This window comes from Amia ocellicauda, chromosome 5 (genome assembly GCF_036373705.1).
Source record: "Amia ocellicauda isolate fAmiCal2 chromosome 5, fAmiCal2.hap1, whole genome shotgun sequence".
Lineage (NCBI taxonomy): Eukaryota > Metazoa > Chordata > Actinopteri > Amiiformes > Amiidae > Amia > Amia ocellicauda.
In genome coordinates, this window is record NC_089854.1 from 29,067,024 (window position 1) to 29,086,410 (window position 19,387).

General features: G+C 38.1%; 1 protein-coding gene across 1 annotated transcript; it reads left to right on the plus strand.

Moving 5' to 3' along the window:
- Window positions 1-2,729: 2,729 nt before the first annotated feature.
- LOC136750001 (myosin heavy chain, fast skeletal muscle) lies at window positions 2,730-19,026 on the plus strand. The gene is made up of 40 exons (XM_066704701.1): window positions 2,730-2,751; window positions 3,324-3,539; window positions 3,634-3,777; window positions 3,860-4,016; window positions 4,121-4,148; window positions 4,233-4,344; window positions 4,427-4,519; window positions 4,616-4,679; window positions 4,777-4,875; window positions 4,971-5,074; window positions 5,158-5,296; window positions 5,701-5,819; window positions 5,909-6,058; window positions 6,196-6,366; window positions 6,449-6,755; window positions 6,841-6,905; window positions 7,018-7,105; window positions 7,202-7,319; window positions 10,779-10,902; window positions 11,152-11,288; window positions 12,863-13,118; window positions 13,341-13,583; window positions 13,664-13,840; window positions 13,928-14,073; window positions 14,167-14,257; window positions 14,350-14,739; window positions 14,829-14,955; window positions 15,060-15,178; window positions 15,282-15,478; window positions 15,570-15,753; window positions 15,894-16,059; window positions 16,167-16,291; window positions 16,489-16,797; window positions 16,884-17,087; window positions 17,202-17,327; window positions 17,617-17,787; window positions 17,864-17,968; window positions 18,101-18,196; window positions 18,375-18,506; window positions 18,909-19,026. Exons 2-40 carry the CDS (start codon window positions 3,336-3,338, stop codon window positions 18,924-18,926), a joined length of 5,805 nt encoding a protein of 1,934 aa, XP_066560798.1. The 5' UTR covers window positions 2,730-2,751; window positions 3,324-3,335; the 3' UTR covers window positions 18,927-19,026.
- Window positions 19,027-19,387: the final 361 nt, after the last annotated feature.

A 19,387-nucleotide genomic window follows, 5' to 3' on the forward strand; every position in this document is an offset into this window, starting at 1 on the left:
CTCCTCAGTTATTAAAGCCCCAAATAATCTACAACATTAATTATGATGACAATTATTATTATGATTATTATGTATTTCTAAGCAGACACCCTCACCCGGGTATAAGTATATATTAATATTATAATGAATGATATTAGTAGCTCAGCTGTTCATTATTATTGACTGATTATTGATTCATTGACTAGTTCAGAAAGGAGTTTCAGAAATATATAGTTAGTGAAGATTATTGTCCTTCATAAACGTACCTCAAGCTGGTTGACATCCTCCTTCCCAAGTCCTTTGTCAAGAGAGCTTCAATACACTTGGCTCCACCTTTTCTATGCAATAAGCATGCTTTTCACCTGTGTGAATATCAGTGATATAGTCAAAAACCTTATCAAGAGAGACAACACGAAGCATCCAGATAAAACAAAAACAATAGCAACATACAGAAGATAGCAAAGATAATAACAACAACAACATTAATAATAAATGTACAAGACATGAAAACAAACAACCAATAAAACAAGTTATCCTAGAATGAACTTAGTATTTAATTATAAAGTTTCCTATTTAGTATGAAGAAGATGTAAATTAGATTTTAGCATAGGTTTTGGTTACATAGCAATTGCATTCACATTGTGCAGTAGATCTATACCTTGGAGTGTGAATCAGATGACCAGGGAAACAGCAGGCACTCACAGACACTGAACTACTGCTTCTCTAAATTGAAGAAATGGAGTTGGCTATATTTGGGTTGATTACACTCTAACTTAAGCTTTCCCTTACTAATTTTCCTTTTAAGGCAGGAGACATGCTATTTATGGGTATTAAATAGACTAAATACTCTACAGGTTTTGGGACAAATCCAAAAAACAGACCTTTCCCCAAAAACTGATATCCTGGGTATGTTCCCAGTCATATATAAACATGCTGAAGAGCAATAAATATAGGCACATTTTTGATACTTGAGAACAAACAGGTGAATGCTGTGTAAGCACTATCACATTTGACCTTGTATGTGTGAATATACTGGACTTCTTATTTACGAGTTTTTTGCTGTATTACCAGTTACACATTCGCACTCTTATATTTGTTTATGCCTGGTTTCCACAACACTAGCAGAATTACATCAAAGCTGTTTCCAACACCATTATAAATATCAGAAAACATAACCTGAAACCCTAATAACTTTTGTCAACAGCCAGTTTTTGGTGACTAAGACATTTAATTGTCAAAAGTTGTTAATATGTCAGAACTGAAGATATATATTTTTTCACTTAAACACATATGAACCATATTTTGTGTAACAATTTAATCATACAACTGACAAAGTAGGGAAAACTTTGACATAGACCAAATCAAATGTTTGACCCAGTCACCAATTAAATTAAAAACACCATACTTCATTTGCATGAGGTTGAAGGAGAAATCCTTAGATTTGTTTTTACCAAAAATGTAAATGCAACTTCTTGTCTATAATTCCATGTTTCTTGTACAGTGAACCAAACTTGTTTTACTGTTTCTCTCAATATCCAGTTCAATTTATTAACTAGAATCAAGACTTTGGAATGTTAATAAAGAAAAAAGTCAACTCACCAAAGAAAAGTGTCTTAATCCAAAATAATGGAAATCACCCCAAGCAGAACTCTTCTACATTCACATAGCTTGCAGTAATATAAAATGAACTGTCCTAATTAGTGCTGTAGTTATGGCAGGATAATGTGATCTTAGGACAGTTGCAAAAATATTCTCAAGAATTTGTCTCAGTTCCAAATTAAAATCCATGCAAAGGAAAATGAACATGTGAAAGCATCTGACATTTTAATGTTGTTTGTGTTCAACCGTCACGTTGTTGAAAATGTTTAACAAAACATAATTACTTGGCAAGTAACTGGATGCTTTACTTTTACTTGACCACGTAGCATATTCCATCAAGGCACACCATTTATCTGTCGATGAAGTCAAACACTGACATGGCCTTGATTTTTTTTATAAATGTCTATGCATGTAATGACATGATAGATATAGTCTTTGTTTATTTTCTCTCAAGTAAAAATCTTAATAGATTTGCCTCCGTGAACACATTACATCTTTCATTCAATCCAGTAGTTTCTCTGATCTTCTCAGAACTTTTATTCTAGATGTTCAGAATTACAGTTTCAAGATTGTATTTTATTTTAATTGTTCAGGTAAAATTGTAGTGAATTGAACAATGCACAATGCACAATGCATTGTACCAAAAGCTGAGGCTGAGTAAAATGACGCATGGGATACTTAGCTTAGTTGATCTTGCAAGATCAAGTAAGGTAAAGCTATCACTTTACAATTGAAAAAACATGAGACAGATTTAAAAGTCAATGTGACCTAATGAGATCTAAACAGAATTACATGACCACATATAGAAGAACATTTTGCTGCTATGGCAAAAAAGATCTTTATAAAATCAGCTCCAGCAAGCGTCCGTACATTGAGAACATTGCCAAGTTTCCAACGAGTGGTAAGTCTCCGTTCCATTTGTATTTGTTTCCTGTTTTGTGACTTTTATACAGAAATAATAAATTTGTCCTTAGATGTCTTTTAACTGATAGGCACAATCTATGACAATTAGCTGATGTTTATGTTTATGATGCTTATGTTTGTTTTGAAAATAAACAATGCATGTGTTACAATATACTGTACTGAGGAGGAATCAGTGTTTGTTTTTTGTTTTCTTTTTAAAGTGGTGGACACAATTTAACATTAAAGTTCCTGAGGCTGGTGTAAAAGAAGGTATGAGATTTACAGTAAATTAACTACTGTAGAACTATCACAAACACTGTACCTATTTGTGTGCAAAAATCTTATGGTGAAAAATATGAGCTAACAGGTTTTCTGGTACATATTCCACATGGAGCATTACTTATATTTAGTTTTTAAACTTTTTTGGCCAATAATCCTATTATAATCCTAACAGCTATTGTTAAAATATGTTGCATATGTATCATACAAGCATGAGGAAAACCTTAAGTGCTCAACTAGCATGCTTTCATGTCAAACATGTTTTAATATATATAACATATATAAGAGTATACAGTATATGACCATTTTTAAAAAGGACAGATTTTTCAAACGACCTGGATTTCAACAGAATGTCTCTCCAGCAATAATGTGATTTGAAGATGTACAAATTTAACACACAAGCAAAAACAATCTGGTCTTGAAAAGTGAACACGGAAAATCTGGTCACTTAAGTATCTCAAACAATGTGATTTTAAAGTATTTCAGTTTAAGAAACAAATCACACACATATAAAGGAATGTGGATGACTGTACAGTGTAATATTGCTGTCCGTTTTCTCACAGTGAACTGTCATCATGAGTACGGACGCGGAGATGGCTGTTTTTGGCCCGGCTGCCATATACCTGAGGAAGCCTGAGAGGGAGAGAATAGAAGCACAAAGCAGACCATTTGATGCCAAAACTGCCTGCTATGTAACTGATGTCAAGGAGCTGTACGTCAAAGGTGTTCTCCAAAGTAAAGAAGGGGGCAAAGCCACTGTCAAGACTGAGGCTGGCCAAGTAAGTATTCTCAAGTAGGAGCTACAAAAACATAATTATTGAGGACATCCATTTATTCTGTGATGCTATTCATGATTTAACTTTTGTTTGTCAGACTGTCACAGTCAAGGAGGATGACGTCTTCCCAATGAATCCTCCCAAGTACGACAAAATTGAGGACATGGCGATGATGACCCACCTGAATGAAGCCTCTGTGCTGTATAACCTCAAAGAGCGTTACGCAGCATGGATGATCTACGTAAGAAAACATTAAAAAAAAAAACTTTGCAATGTTGTCTTAATACAGGGTGATTGTACCAATTAACTCATGTTAATTTCAGACCTATTCTGGGCTGTTTTGTGCAACGGTGAATCCCTACAAGTGGCTCCCAGTGTACAATCAAGAAGTTGTGACAGCATATAGAGGCAAAAAGCGCATGGAGGCTCCACCACACATCTTCTCTGTCTCTGATAATGCCTATCAGAACATGCTCACTGGTAAATACAGTACAAATCACTCTTAATGTACACTCAATAACAATTTTGAATTTAACCATAAAGTTTAAGTACTTATTTCACCAATATTTCACATTTATTTACAGATCGTGAAAACCAGTCAATCCTGATTACGTAAGATTCATGTATTATGTATTTGTTTATTTCCTCCTGCAATAAAAAGACATGAGATTAACTCTTATTTTGTTTTGCCCTTAGTGGAGAATCTGGTGCTGGAAAGACTGTGAACACGAAACGTGTCATCCAGTACTTTGCGACAATCGCAGTGTCCGGGGACAAAAAGAAGGAGACACAGCCTGGAAAAATACAGGTTAGAAATATTACTGATGGTGAATGAATGGCAGGAAAACCCAGCTGTTTCATCCTTGTTAATGATCCAATGTCCTCCATAGGGAACCCTGGAGGATCAAATAATCTCAGCCAACCCTCTGCTGGAGGCTTTCGGTAACGCCAAGACAGTGAGGAATGACAACTCCTCTCGCTTTGTAAGTAAATGGCTTAATATCTCAAAAGTATACATTCATCCTTCACTCGTGATGTAAATACATGAATATAATCATATCTTGTCTTGTTTTGTAAAGGGTAAATTCATCAGAATTCACTTCGGAAGCACAGGAAAACTGGCTTCTGCTGACATTGAGACTTGTGAGTTATTTTCATCTTGAACTTTATCTTATTTCAATGTCTTATTAAATACTTAAAAATACAACAGTTACCTTCAACTCAATTTGTGTTTAAACAGACTTGCTGGAGAAGTCCAGAGTAACATTCCAGCTGTCTGATGAAAGGAGCTACCACATCTTTTATCAGATCATGACCAACCACAAGCCAGAGCTCATTGGTAGGACAAACCATGATTTCATTAACACGGTTCACATTTGAACCAATTGCAGACATTTTATAATTTTTGTTGTTGTTGTTTCCTTTTCCCCCCAGATATGCTTCTGATCACAACCAATCCCTATGACTTCCCTATGATCAGCCAGGGTCAGATCACTGTGGCCAGCATAGATGACAAAGAGGAGCTGGTTGCCACAGATGTAAGTTCTTCTGATCAGGGAATAATTGTATATCTGTAATGTGTTATTCCTGTTACTAATGGGATATATTTCTGATCATTTAGACTGCCATTGATATTCTGGGCTTCACTAATGAAGAGAAAATGGGCATCTACAAGCTGACTGGTGCTGTGATGCACTATGGCAACATGAAGTTCAAGCAGAAGCAACGTGAGGAGCAGGCTGAACCTGACGGCACTGAGGGTAAACTTCAGATTTACAAGTTACCTTATTATAACTTGTATATATGAGATTTCTCATTTACAAGGAAAATTATACTAGTCACGTAAGCAAGGCAAGCTGATCTAGTCCACAAAATATGAACTACATTACAATAAACATTCTGTTGTATGAAATCAACTTTAAAAAATCTCAACATAAAACTATTTTTTTCTTACATTTACCAGTGGCTGATAAAGTTCCAAGCTCATGGGTCTGATCTCAATAGATTTACATATTATCCTTGTTATTTACCAAGTACGTTCCTTTCAGAACAAATCTTTCAGACTTAAGTTACAATTCAAAGTGATATTTCTTGTGCATCAGTTATTTATTTTCTTACAGTTCACAAGTGTGAGGTATTATTACCACTTTATTCATGATTTCAGTGGCTGACAAGGTTGCATACCTCTTGGGCCTGAACTCATCTGACTTGCTGAAAGCCCTGTGCTTCCCTAGAGTCAAAGTCGGAAATGAGTATGTGACCAAGGGGCAGACTGTACCTCAGGTAAAAACTTGAAACATTCATCTCTTTGCTGCTGACCTATTCTGAAATTTATATATCCCAGAACTCACATTAATCTAATTGCATCTTAGGTCAACAATGCAGTTGGTGCCCTGTCCAAATCAGTCTATGAGAAATTGTTCTTGTGGATGGTTGTCCGCATAAACCAGATGCTGGATACCAAGCAGTCCAGACAGAGCTACATTGGTGTGCTGGATATTGCTGGATTTGAGATCTTTGATGTAAGTAAATCATTCATTGATTGTTAATAGGTAGGGGTTTCTTAAGTCATTCTTATTCTTAATACCTTGCATGGTTATATTTAATTCATGTGAATATATGCATGTTCTGTATTATAAATCATAATTTCGTTACATAGTACAATAGCTTGGAACAGCTGTGCATCAACTTCACCAATGAGAAACTGCAACAGTTCTTCAATCACCACATGTTTGTACTGGAACAAGAAGAGTACAAGAAGGAAGGAATTGAATGGGAGTTCATTGACTTCGGTATGGACTTGGCTGCCTGCATTGAGCTTATTGAGAAGGTTGGTAAAATACCCAGTGTTATGTATGAATACAATTTTACATCTTTCTCTCTCTCTAATCAATTTCCTAAAACTTCTATAGCCAATGGGCATCTTCTCCATCCTTGAAGAGGAGTGCATGTTCCCCAAGGCATCAGACATAACCTTCAAGAACAAGCTCTACGACCAACATCTTGGCAAAACCAACTGCTTCCAGAAACCCAAGGCTGCTAAAGGCAAGGCTGAGGCCCACTTCTCCCTGATGCACTATGCAGGCACCGTGAACTACAACATCACCGGATGGCTGGACAAGAACAAGGACCCCCTGAATGACACTGTGGTGGGGCTGTACCAGAAATCCTCTGTCAAACTGCTGGCTCTTCTGTATGCTAGCCATGGAGGTCCTGAAGGTGATCTAGTTTTTCTGTTTTGAAACAAAAATCCTTAATTTAATCTTAAGAACTGGCAGAACTGACTTTTTATTCATTTTAACAGAGAGTGGAAAGAAGGGTGCCAAGAAGAAGGGTGGCTCCTTTCAGACGGTGTCTTGTCTCTTCAGGGTAAAAAAAATCTATGCTTATTTCTTCACAAAACAGCAACGATTAAAAGAGCATTTAAAACAAAACAGCTTGTAACAGGATTTAATCAATGTGTCCTCTTGTCACAACACAGGAGAACTTGGGCAAGCTGATGACCAACTTGAGGAGCACACATCCTCACTTTGTGCGTTGCTTGATTCCCAATGAATCGAAGACACCAGGTACTGTCAACATGCTTTACATAAAGTGCACTGTTGCATTTCAACACATATACTTTGGGTATTTGTTTTACTATTAACATTTAATGTTCATTTTAGGTCTCATGGAAAATTTCCTGGTTATCCACCAGTTGAGATGCAATGGTGTGCTAGAAGGTATCAGGATTTGCAGGAAAGGTTTCCCAAGCAGAATCCTCTATGGAGACTTCAAGCAAAGGTACTGAAAATGCTAACTTGCATCTAAAATGTAAATATAATACTTTATATGTGTAAGTTTTGTAGGGAAAAATGTATCATCTTTTTGATAAGTAGTTACATTTTAAAATAAGCACAGATCCACATAAAATTTGTTGATTCTAGAATACAGATATGACATGTATAGGCCTACTATCAATTGCATTAGACAGTAAAGGGAATACCAGCATTTACAGTGGTAGAAATAAGCTTGTTTACCTGATTCTACTGGGAGAACACGTGGGCACAGCCCCTCTACAGTGGAGTATCAGAGAGGAAAGGAAGGTCTGAATATGTGACTCTAATTGTGCATGAAGCTGAGTACATTTTATACTATTGGATTTTATCTTATTACCATTTTTCTTCCTAGGTACATCCCTTTTGGGTGGTACTTTAATAATGAAGAACCATCTCTTTGTCATATAGAACAGTCAAAAATGTATATAAACACTCTTGCTCAATTGTCCTTATCTCTTAGACCAGTTCACACCTGAAGTCCAAGAGCAGGGTTTAGATTGGCCTTTGCATTTCTCTGTCTGGAGTGTCGACTGAATCTTGCTGAGTTATGAGTTGATCACTCATAAGTAGTTCCTTGATCATGTAAACATCTCTATCAGCCAGTAAAACCACAGCCGACCACTTCCATTGTTTTATAGGTTTATAGCCAGGTGTCTTTTATACAGGTAATGAGCTGAGATTAGGAGCACTCTCTTAAAGGGAGTAAATGTCATGTAATTAGAAATATGTAAAACTATGTTTTTAATAGAAACAAAATTGACCATAACACAATTCTTATTTTATCACTAATTTGTCAAGAACAATGTTGAATGCAGACTTGCATTGTCTTACTAAATCAATGTTAATTTAAGCCTCAATAAGGGTCCAGATATAATCTATAATGTATAGTAGCTTCCAAATGTATGTGAACTTTGAGATAAAATATACTTTTATATTCTTATGATATATACATGAGATATACATACAGACTTGCACAAATTTGTTGGTACCCCTCCGCAAAAAATGAAGAATGCACAATTTCCTCTGAAATAATTTGAAAATTACAAAATGGCATCAATGGCATCCACCATGGTTTATTCCATACTTAATAGAAATCAGACTTTGCTTTTGATTTTGTTTTTCAACATAATATTGTAAATAATAAAACAAATGAAAATGGCATGGACAAAAATAATGGGACCCTCAACCTAATATTTTGTTGAACAACCTTTAGAGGCAATCACTGCAATCAAACATTTTCTGTAGCTCTCAATGAGGTTTGATGTGTGCCTTCTCCAGACTGCAAATTTCAGCTCTTTCCATAGATATTCGATAGGATTCAGATCAGGAATCATAGAAGGCCACTTAAGAACAGTGTAATGTTTTGTTCTTATCCATTCTTGGATGCTTTTGGCTACATGTTTTGGGTCATTATCCATTTGGAGGACCCATGACCTGCGACTGAGACAGAGCTTTCTGACACTGGGCAGTATGTTTCGCTCCAGAGTACCTTGATAGTCTTAAGATTTCATTGTGCCCTGCACAGATTCAAGGCACCCTGTGCCAGGTGTAGCAAAGCAGCCCCAAAACATAACTGAGCCTACTCCATGTTTCACTTTAAGTATGATATTCTTTTCTTTGAAAGCTTCATTTTTTCAGCTGCGAACATAGAGCTGATGTGACATTCTCCCAGAAGGATTGTGGCTTGTCAATATGCTTTTTAGCAAATTCCAGTCTGGCTTTTTTTTATTTTTCAAAACTGGAGTCCTCCTGGGTCTTCTTCCATGGAGGCCACTTTCGCTCAACAAGCAATGGATGGTGCGATCAGAAACTGACGTACCTTCACCTTGGAGTTCAGCTTGTATCTCTTTGGCAGTTATCCTTGGTTCCTTTTCTGACATTCGCACTATCCTTCTGTTCGACCTGGGGTTGATTTTCCTCTTGCGGCCACGCCCAGGGAGGTTGGCTACAGTTCCATGCACCTTGAACTTCTTAATAATATTTGCAACTGATGTCACAGGAACATCAAACTGCTTGGAGATGGTCTTGCAGCCTTTACCTTTACCATGCTTGTCTTTTATTTTCTTTCTGATCCCCTCAGACAACTCTCTCCTTTGCTTTCTCTGGTCCATGTTCAGTGTGGTGCACACAATGATACCAAATGGCACAGTGACTACTTTCCTCCATTTAAATAGGCTGAATGACTGATTACAAGGTTGGAGATGTGTGATACTAATTAAACAAACTAATTAGTTTGGAATATCACTATAATCCAATTATTTATTATCTTTTCTAAGGGGTACCAACAAATGTGTCCAGGCCATTTTAGAATATCTTTTGTAGAATGAGCAATAAGTCATCTCTTTTCACAGCTTCTTTGTTATATTCTATGACATACCAAACGTATGCAAGTATACAGGATGCAATAGCTTTTAATGTAATCACTTTTCAGGAAGAATTAAGCATTATTTCAATGAGCTGTAAGGGTACCAACAAATTTGAGCACATTTGTATATATATATATATATATATATATATATATATATATATATATATATATAAACCAATCAGCCATAACATTATGACCACCTGCCGAATATTGTGTAGGTCCCAAAACAGCCCTGACCCGTCGTGGCAAGGACTCCACTAGACCTCTGAAGGTGTGCTGTGGTATCTGGAACCAAGATGTTAGCAGCAGATCCTTTAAGTCCTGTAAGTTGCGAGGTGGGGCCTCTATGGATCAGACTTGTTTTGTCCAGCACATCCCACAGATGCTCGATTGGATTGAAATCTGGGGAATTTGGAGGCCAAGTCATCACCTTGAACTCGTGATTCATCAGACCAGGTCACCTTCTTCCATTGCTCCGTGGTCCAGTTCTGATGCTCACATGCCCATTATAGGTGCTTTCGGCAGTGGTCAGGGGTCAGCATGGGCACCCTGACTGGTCTGCGGCTACGCAGCCCCATATGCAACAAACTGCAATGCGCTGTGTGTTCTGACACCTTTCTATCAGAACCAGCATTAACTTTTTCAGCAATTTGAGCTACAGTAGCTCGTCTGTTGGATCAGACCACACGGGCCAGCCTTCGCTCCCCACGTGCATCATTGAGCCTTGGCCGCCCATGACCCTGTCGCCGGTACGACCGCTTTTCCTTCCTTGGAGATGCTCTGACCCAGTCATCAAGCCATCACAATTTGGAACTTGTCTAAGTTGCTCTGATCATTACGCTTGCCCATTTTTCCTGCTTCTAACACATCAACTCTGAGGACAAAATGTTCATTTGCTGCCTAATATATCCCACCCACTGACAGGTGCCATGATAATGAGATTATCAGTGTTATTCACTTCACCTGTTAGTGATCATAATGTTGTGGCTGATCGGTGTATATATATATGTATACACACAATATTAATACAAATTATATTATTGACCCCTTGTACAGATACAAAGTATTGAATGCCAGTGCCATTCCAGAGGGTCAGTTCATTGACAGCAAGAAATGTTCGGAGAAGCTCTTGGCATCCATTGATGTAGACCAAACTCAGTATAAATTTGGACACACTAAGGTAGGTGTCAAACAATGGAAAAAGCACACAAATATTGCTTGTCAGTGTAATAAAACTCCACATCCACTCACCCAACACTGACCAAAAATCTCAATGGGGGGGTGACATATGACACAACATGTTATAAAAAACAATAGTAATAAGCAGGACCGCATGCAAAAATGCATGGTATATACATATATTGGGCACAATCAAAAATAATATGTGATGGAAAATATACAAAGGCATAATATCTACCATTGATTACAGGTGTTCTTCAAAGCTGGTCTGCTGGGTACACTTGAGGAGATGCGAGATGAAAAACTGGCCGCGCTCATCACTAACACGCAGGCTCTTTGCCGTGGCTTCCTCATGAGAAAGGAATTTGTGAAGATGATGGAAAGAAGGTAATTGTACATTTGTAATGTTTTGTAAAACAAAGACTTAAATTTGACAATAGGTATAATATACAGTGAGGGAAAAAAGTATTTGATCCCCTGCTGATTTTGTACGTTTGCCCACTGACAAAGAAATAATCAGTCTATAATTTTAATGGTAGGTGTATTTTAACAGTGAGAGACAGAATAACAACAAAAAAATCCAGAAAAACACATTTCAGAAAAGTTATAAATTGATTTGCATGTTAATGAGTGAAATAAGTATTTGACCCCTTCGACTTAGTACTTGGTGGCAAAACCCTTGTTGGCAATCACAGAGGTCAGACGTTTCTTGTAGTTGGCCACCACATTTGCATGCATCTCAGGAGGGATTTTGTCCCACTCCTCTTTGCAGATCCTCTCCAAGTCATTAAGGTTTCGAGGCTGACGTTTGGCAACTCAAACCTTCAGCTCCCTTCACAGATTTTCTATGGGATTAAGGTCTGGAGACTGGCTAGGCCACTCCAGGAACTTAATGTGCTTCTTCTTGAGCCACTCCTTTGTTGCCTTGGCTGTGTGTTTTGGGTCATTGTCATGCTGGAATACCCATCCACGACCCATTTTCAATGCCCTGGCTGAGGGAAGGAGGTTCTCACCCAAGATTTGATGGTACATGGCCCCGTCCATCGTCCCTTTGATGCGGTGCAGTTTTCCTGTCCCCTTAGCAGAAAAACACCCCCAAAGCATGATGTTTCCACCTCCATGTTTGACGGTGGGGATGGTGTTCTTGGGGTCATAGGCAGCATTCCTCCTCCTCCAAACACGGCGAGTAGAGTTGATGCCAAAGAGCTCGATTTTGGTTTCATCTGACCACAGCACTTTCACCCAGTTCTCCTCTGAATCATTCAGATGTTCATTGGCAAACTTCAGACGGGCATGTACATGTGCTTTCTTGAGCAGGGGGACCTTGCGGGCGCTGCAGGATTTCAGTCCTTCACGGCGTAGTGTGTTACCAATTGTTTTCTTGGTGACTATGGTCCCAGCTGCCTTGAGATCATTAACTTTGATTGATAGGGGATCAAATACTTATTTCATTCATTAACATGCAAATCAATGGATAACTTTTTTGAAATGCGTTTTTCTGGATTTTTTTGTTGTTATTCTGTCTCTCACTGTTAAAATACACCTACCATTAAAATTATAGACTGATCATTTCTTTGTCAGTGGGCAAACGTACAAAATCAGCAGGGGACCAAATACTTTTTTTCCCTCACTGTAGATAAAACCTACAGAAAACTGTTCAAATGAGATACATCTTATTCAATCAGCTGCTGAGACATAGATACATGATAAAACATTGACAGCAATCTTGAATATGAATCATTAATTAAAAAGAAAAGGCCATTATGGTGTAATAATACAAAAAACTGCAGAGATGACTTGAAAGAAACTAGTGGAAAAGCTAAAGAAAATTGTTGTATGCTGAGAAATAAAATTAAATAATTATTAATAGGAATGTCTTCACTACAATCCCATAGCATTGTAACATAAAATTGTGTATTTTTAAGTTGCTAAACAGACACAACATATACTCATTCATGCAGAGAGTCCATCTTCTCCATCCAATACAATATCCGCTCATTCATGAATGTGAAACACTGGCCATGGATGAAGCTATACTTCAAGATCAAGCCACTTCTGAAGAGTGCAGAATCAGAGAAGGAAATGGCCAACATGAAGGAAGAATTTACCAAGTGCAAGGAAGATCTGGCAAAGGCAGAAGCCAAGAGAAAGGACCTTGAGGAGAAAATGGTGTCTCTAATGCAGGAGAAGAATGACCTGCTGCTACAAGTCCAATCTGTAAGCATTTCTGCTGCTTTGAGCAATATGAAATAATATTGTATAAATGTGTGTGTGTAAGCATTGCCTTAAAACTACACTACACAGTATGTATTTAGTTTTAGTATAATATAACTCAGGTACTCTGCACAATATCAAATCCACATCAGAAACATCATTGGATGTCTGTACCAATTCCATATGGAAATTAAAATTAAAGAAATGTAACTGATATTTTAACAGGAAGCTGAGGGTCTCAGTGATGCTGAGGAAAGATGTGAGGGCTTGATTAAAAACAAAATCCAGGCTGAGGCTAAAATAAAGGAGATTACAGAGAGACTGGAGGATGAGGAGGAAATGAACGCTGAGCTGACTGCCAAGAAGAGGAAACTGGAGGATGAGTGCTCTGAGCTCAAGAAAGACATTGATGACTTAGAGCTCACCTTGGCCAAAGTGGAGAAGGAGAAACATGCCACAGAAAATAAGGTTTGCATTTAAACATAAGAAATTCAGATATATCGAGAATTTGATAATTTGATAATGACGGATTATTCAAACTCCTCTAGGTGAAAAACCTGACTGAAGAGATGACCTCACAGGATGAAAGCATTGCTAAGTTATCCAAGGAGAAGAAAGCCCTCCAAGAGGCACACCAGCAGACTCTGGATGACCTTCAAGCAGAGGAAGACAAAGTCAACACTCTGACTAAAGCCAAGAGCAAGCTTGAACAACAAGTGGATGATGTAAGTTGGAGAGCCAACTAGACCCTAATAACAAAGAATTGACAGTTCACTCAATCTATTAAAATATAATTTATTTTCCTTTTTAAGCTTGAGGGATCACTGGAGCAAGAGAAGAAAGTCCGAATGGACCTTGAGAGGTCCAAGAGAAAGCTGGAGGGTGATCTGAAACTAGCCCAGGAATCCATAATGGATCTGGAAAATGACAAACAACAGTCAGATGAAAAAATCAAGAAGTAAGACTTAAATAAAAATAAAAATTACATTGAAGATTTTTTATTTATTATTATTAAAGGGATTGATTTTAAGAAATATTTTCTACTTCACAGGAAGGACTTTGAAACCAGTCAGCTTCTTAGCAAGATTGAAGATGAACAAGTTCTGGGTGCTCAGCTGCAGAAGAAGATTAAGGAGCTCCAGGTACTTATTCAAAATTGAAATATTTGAATTGATGTTTCTTTAATTATTATCACTTGTTTCATCCTATCTATACACACCATTCCTTATTCTAGGCTCGCATTGAGGAACTGGAAGAGGAAATTGAGGCTGAACGTGCTGCTCGTGCAAAGATTGAGAAGCAGAGGGCTGATCTCTCCAGGGAACTTGAGGAGATCAGTGAAAGGCTTGAAGAAGCTGGTGGTGCCACTTCTGCTCAGATTGAGATGAACAAGAAACGTGAAGCTGAGTTCCAGAAGCTCCGCCGCGACCTTGAAGAGTCGACTCTGCAGCACGAGGCCACCGCTGCTGCCCTCCGCAAGAAGCAGGCCGACAGCGTGGCAGAATTAGGAGAACAGATTGACAACCTTCAGCGGGTCAAGCAGAAGCTGGAGAAGGAAAAGAGCGAATACAAAATGGAAATCGATGACCTCTCCAGCAATATGGAGTCTGTAGCCAAGTCTAAGGTAAAGAATTACCCAGTCAGTTCCAAGTATAACCATACATATACAAATTCTTAATGATACAAGAATATTGCTTATTATCTCAATGACAGGCTAATCTGGAGAAGATGTGCCGTACTCTGGAGGACCAACTCAGTGAACTCAAGGCTAAGAGTGATGAAAACACACGCCAGATAAATGACCTCAGTGGTCAAAAAGCACGTCTGCAAACTGAGAATGGTATGACTGGTTTTTACATATATTGTACTTTAAGAAATACATTTAACACATAAAGCAGTACCAGATACACCTCTTTCCTCCATCCTTTAAAATTTTCCATTTAGGTGAATTTGCACGCCAACTGGAAGAGAAAGAAGCTATGGTATCCCAACTGACAAGAGGGAAACAGGCCTATACTCAACAAATTGAGGAGTTGAAGAGGCATATGGAAGAGGAAACCAAGGTAATGTTAGAAGATTGCCACCATTACCATGACCTAGTACAACTCATCATAGCCAACATATGGACATATTATATGTTTTTCTATACGTTTATTTTCTCTTCAGGCCAAGAGTGCCCTGGCTCATGCTTTACAATCAGCTCGCCATGACTGTGACCTGCTCCGGGAGCAATATGAGGAGGAGCAGGAGGCCAAGGCTGAGCTTCAGCGTGGAATGTCTAAGGCCAACAGTGAAGTGGCTCAGTGGAGAACAAAATATGAAACTGATGCCATCCAGCGCACTGAGGAGCTTGAGGAAGCCAAGTTAGTTCTTGCAATTTACTTAAGTGTTGTTGTTGATTTACCTACATAAACATTATTAAGTTCTATGCCTGATCCAATCATCCTATCACAGGAAAAAGCTTGCTCAGCGCCTGCAAGATGCTGAGGAACAGATTGAGGCTGTGAACTCCAAGTGTGCCTCACTGGAAAAGACCAAGCAGAGGCTGCAGGGTGAGGTGGAAGACCTCATGATTGATGTGGAGAGAGCAAACGCTCAAGCAGCTGCCCTTGATAAGAAACAGAGGAACTTTGACAAGGTGAAACGTTTGATTATAGATTTATAAACCAAGGAAGTCCTCATTTTCTGAGAAAATTCAATACAACATGAGTCTGAATATTGAGAAACACACTAAAATTCGAATAAATATCTGGAAGCTTTTCATTTTTTTTATAACAGGTCCTTGCAGAATGGAAGCAGAAGTTTGAGGAGGGCCAGGCAGAGCTAGAAGCGGCTCAGAAAGAGGCTCGCTCTCTCAGCACTGAGGTTTTCAAGATGAAGAACTCCTATGAAGAGGCTCTGGATCATCTTGAGACTCTTAAACGCGAGAACAAGAACTTGCAGCGTAAGTAATAACACAGAACAGCAACTCTAGTGTAATTTTGAAAACATTTTTGTGAAAATTCAATTAAGAAAAGTGCTACAACATTGAACTCCTTGTCTGTAAAACAGAGGAGATCTCAGACCTCACTGAACAGATTGGTGAGACTGGAAAGACCATCCACGAGCTGGAGAAGGCAAAGAAACAAGCAGAGACGGAAAAGTCTGAAATCCAGACTGCCCTGGAGGAGGCTGAGGTATTAAAAATTCAATGCAAAATTATAGCAGACTTCTCTTTGAAAGCCATGTTTAATACAAATACATCTGTATAAAAAGATTTGTTTTGTACTATCCATAAATATAGTTTGAAATTTAAATTATCAATTCATGAACACCCAGCATAGCCCACCAACAGTTCAAATAAAATGGTTTTATCCAATGTATTTAATAACAGGCTTCACTGGAGCATGAGGAGTCCAAGATTCTTCGTATCCAGCTGGAACTGAACCAGATCAAATCAGAAGTGGACAGAAAGATTGCTGAGAAGGATGAGGAGCTTGAGCAGCTGAAGAGAAACAACCAGAGAATTGTTGACCAAATGCAGAGCGCTCTTGATTCTGAGATCAGGAGCAGGAATGATGCCCTGAGAGTGAAGAAGAAGATGGAGGGAGATCTCAATGAGATGGAAATCCAGCTGAGCCATGCCAACCGCCAGGCTGCCGAGGCCCAGAAACAACTGAGGAACATCCAAGGACAACTCAAGGTATGGAGCCTGTAGCAATGAGTTATGTCATTTTGCATTTGGTTTCTGGAAGAAAATTACAATCATTTTACTTATTTTAAAATCAGGATGCCCTATTGCACCTGGATGATGCTCTTAGAGGACAGGAGGACATGAAGGAACAGGTTGCCATGGTGGAGCGCAGGAACACCCTCATGATGGCTGAGATTGAGGAAATGAGGGCTGCCCTGGAACAGACAGAGAGAGCACGCAAAGTGGCTGAACAGGAACTGGTTGACACCAGTGAGCGTGTGCAGCTGCTGCACTCCCAGGTTAACAAGACAACTCCATAGTCTTTTGGTTTAATTAATAATATTTTAAAATCTTTTTTTAAAAACTTTTTTCTGAGTAATGAATAAACTACATGACATACTTTGTTTTTACAGAATACAAGTCTTATTAACACCAAGAAGAAGCTTGAGAGTGACATTGCTCAACTACAAGGTGAAGTTGATGACACCATCCAGGAAGCAAGAAATGCAGAAGAAAAGGCCAAGAAGGCAATTACTGATGTGGGTCAAATTGCTGATCATCCAAACGATCTTCCATTTAATCTTCAAATGTACATAGTGTTTTACTTAAGCAGTCAGATGACATCCTGTTTATCAGCTAACAACTTGTATTTAAACAAAATTAAATTGACAGCAAAAAATACAATGAAGCAAAAAAAGCTAAGAAAACATATAATTATTGTTACACCATTTTTGCAATTGTTTCCATTTGTATTGTTATGAGTAAGATCAGCCTTCATTGACTGTATCATAAATCAGAAAAATATATTCCTGTACATTCACCTTTCAGGCTGCTATGATGGCTGAGGAGCTGAAGAAGGAGCAGGACACCAGCTCTCACCTGGAGAGAATGAAGAAGAACCTGGAGGTCACAGTGAAGGACCTGCAGCACCGTCTGGATGAGGCTGAGCAGCTGGCAATGAAGGGTGGAAAGAAGCAGCTCCAGAAACTGGAGGCCAGGGTAAATTCACATTCTTATATGATTCTACTTCCAGAAAAAAATATAAATTATTGCTAATAATTGTTATGATTTCTAGGTGCGTGAGCTGGAGAATGAGTTTGAAGCTGAACAAAGACGTGGAGCTGAAGCCATTAAAGGAGTCCGTAAATATGAGAGAAGAGTCAAGGAGCTCTCCTACCAGGTAATATAACGATGGACATAAAAGTAACTACATCATAGTTTTGTCACATAGTATACATAGTATTGTCTTTAAGACAGGTTAAATACACAAGTGTTATTGAAATTAAGAACGAGTCATCTGTTGTTTCTGCAGGCTGAGGAGGACAAGAAGAATGTGAACAGACTCCAGGATCTGGTTGACAAGCTGCAGCTCAAAGTGAAGGCTTACAAGAGACAGGCTGAGGAGGCTGTGAGTACATTGAATAATTCAAATCTACTTATTTCTTCTATAGTGGTAATTAAGAGCCTAAATGGTGGTAAATGATTAGATGTGGTAGAGGGAAATAAAATGTCACACAAAAATGAATCAGCAACTGCTGTACTCTTCTTTCATCTTAATGCTTATCATTTTTATATCTCCATTCCAGGAGGAACAGGCCAATGCCCATCTCTCCAAGTACAGAAAGGTGCAGCATGAGCTGGAGGAAGCTGAGGAGCGTGCAGACATCTCTGAATCCCAGGTCAACAAGCTCAGGGCCAAGAGCCGAGATGTTGGCAAGGTATTTTCCATTAACTGAAGTCTATGAAGTAAAAATGTGTAGACTCAGGTCAACAAGTTGAGAGCTGAGCAACTTAATGGTTGGTTGAATACTAAAATGGAAACCAATACTAACTTTATGAACAAGTTATGAATTTTAATCCTTCATGTATTTTGAAAGGAACATTAAAAACATATATATTTGCCCTACAAAAACCTTGACAGGGAGGGATTTAAACCAGAACCCACTTTTATGATAGTTATCAAATGATTAAGGAAATGCTCAGTTTAATTTTAATAATGTCCCTTTCAATACCAAGATTCAACACAATTATTTTCTTTGAAATCAACCACAAGGAAATTACAGATTGCACAAAAAACTATATATAATTAATTAATCCATTTTGCTACTTTCTTTTAAAAGGAGAAAAGTGCAGAATGAAGGACAGATACATCTTTGAAGCCCATAGATTCAAATTCTATGAATCGCACTACCTGCAATTCTGTGAGCACAAAATAAAAATAGTTTACTTGCACCATTATTTCTGTTTGTGCCGTCTTCTTCTTCTTCTTCTTCTTCTTCTTCTTCTTCTTCTTCTTCTTCTTTTTATTATTATTATTATTATTATTATTATGTTATTCGCTTGCGCTTTCGTGTCATTTTGGAAGTGTTCTGAAATTACCAAATGAAATGCTGGCAAACAATAATTTGTTTTGTCAGTAAATTTATACAAGGTTGATGTATTAATACATGCCATGGTTACTGGTAGTGCAGCAAAGAAGAGACATTTGTATATTTTTCCATTTTAAAATCTCAAAGTCATTATGACTTTCTAATTGACATGCACCTTTTGTGCAGTTTCCTTCATGGCCTCAATTAACAGGAGTACATTTTGAATTCAA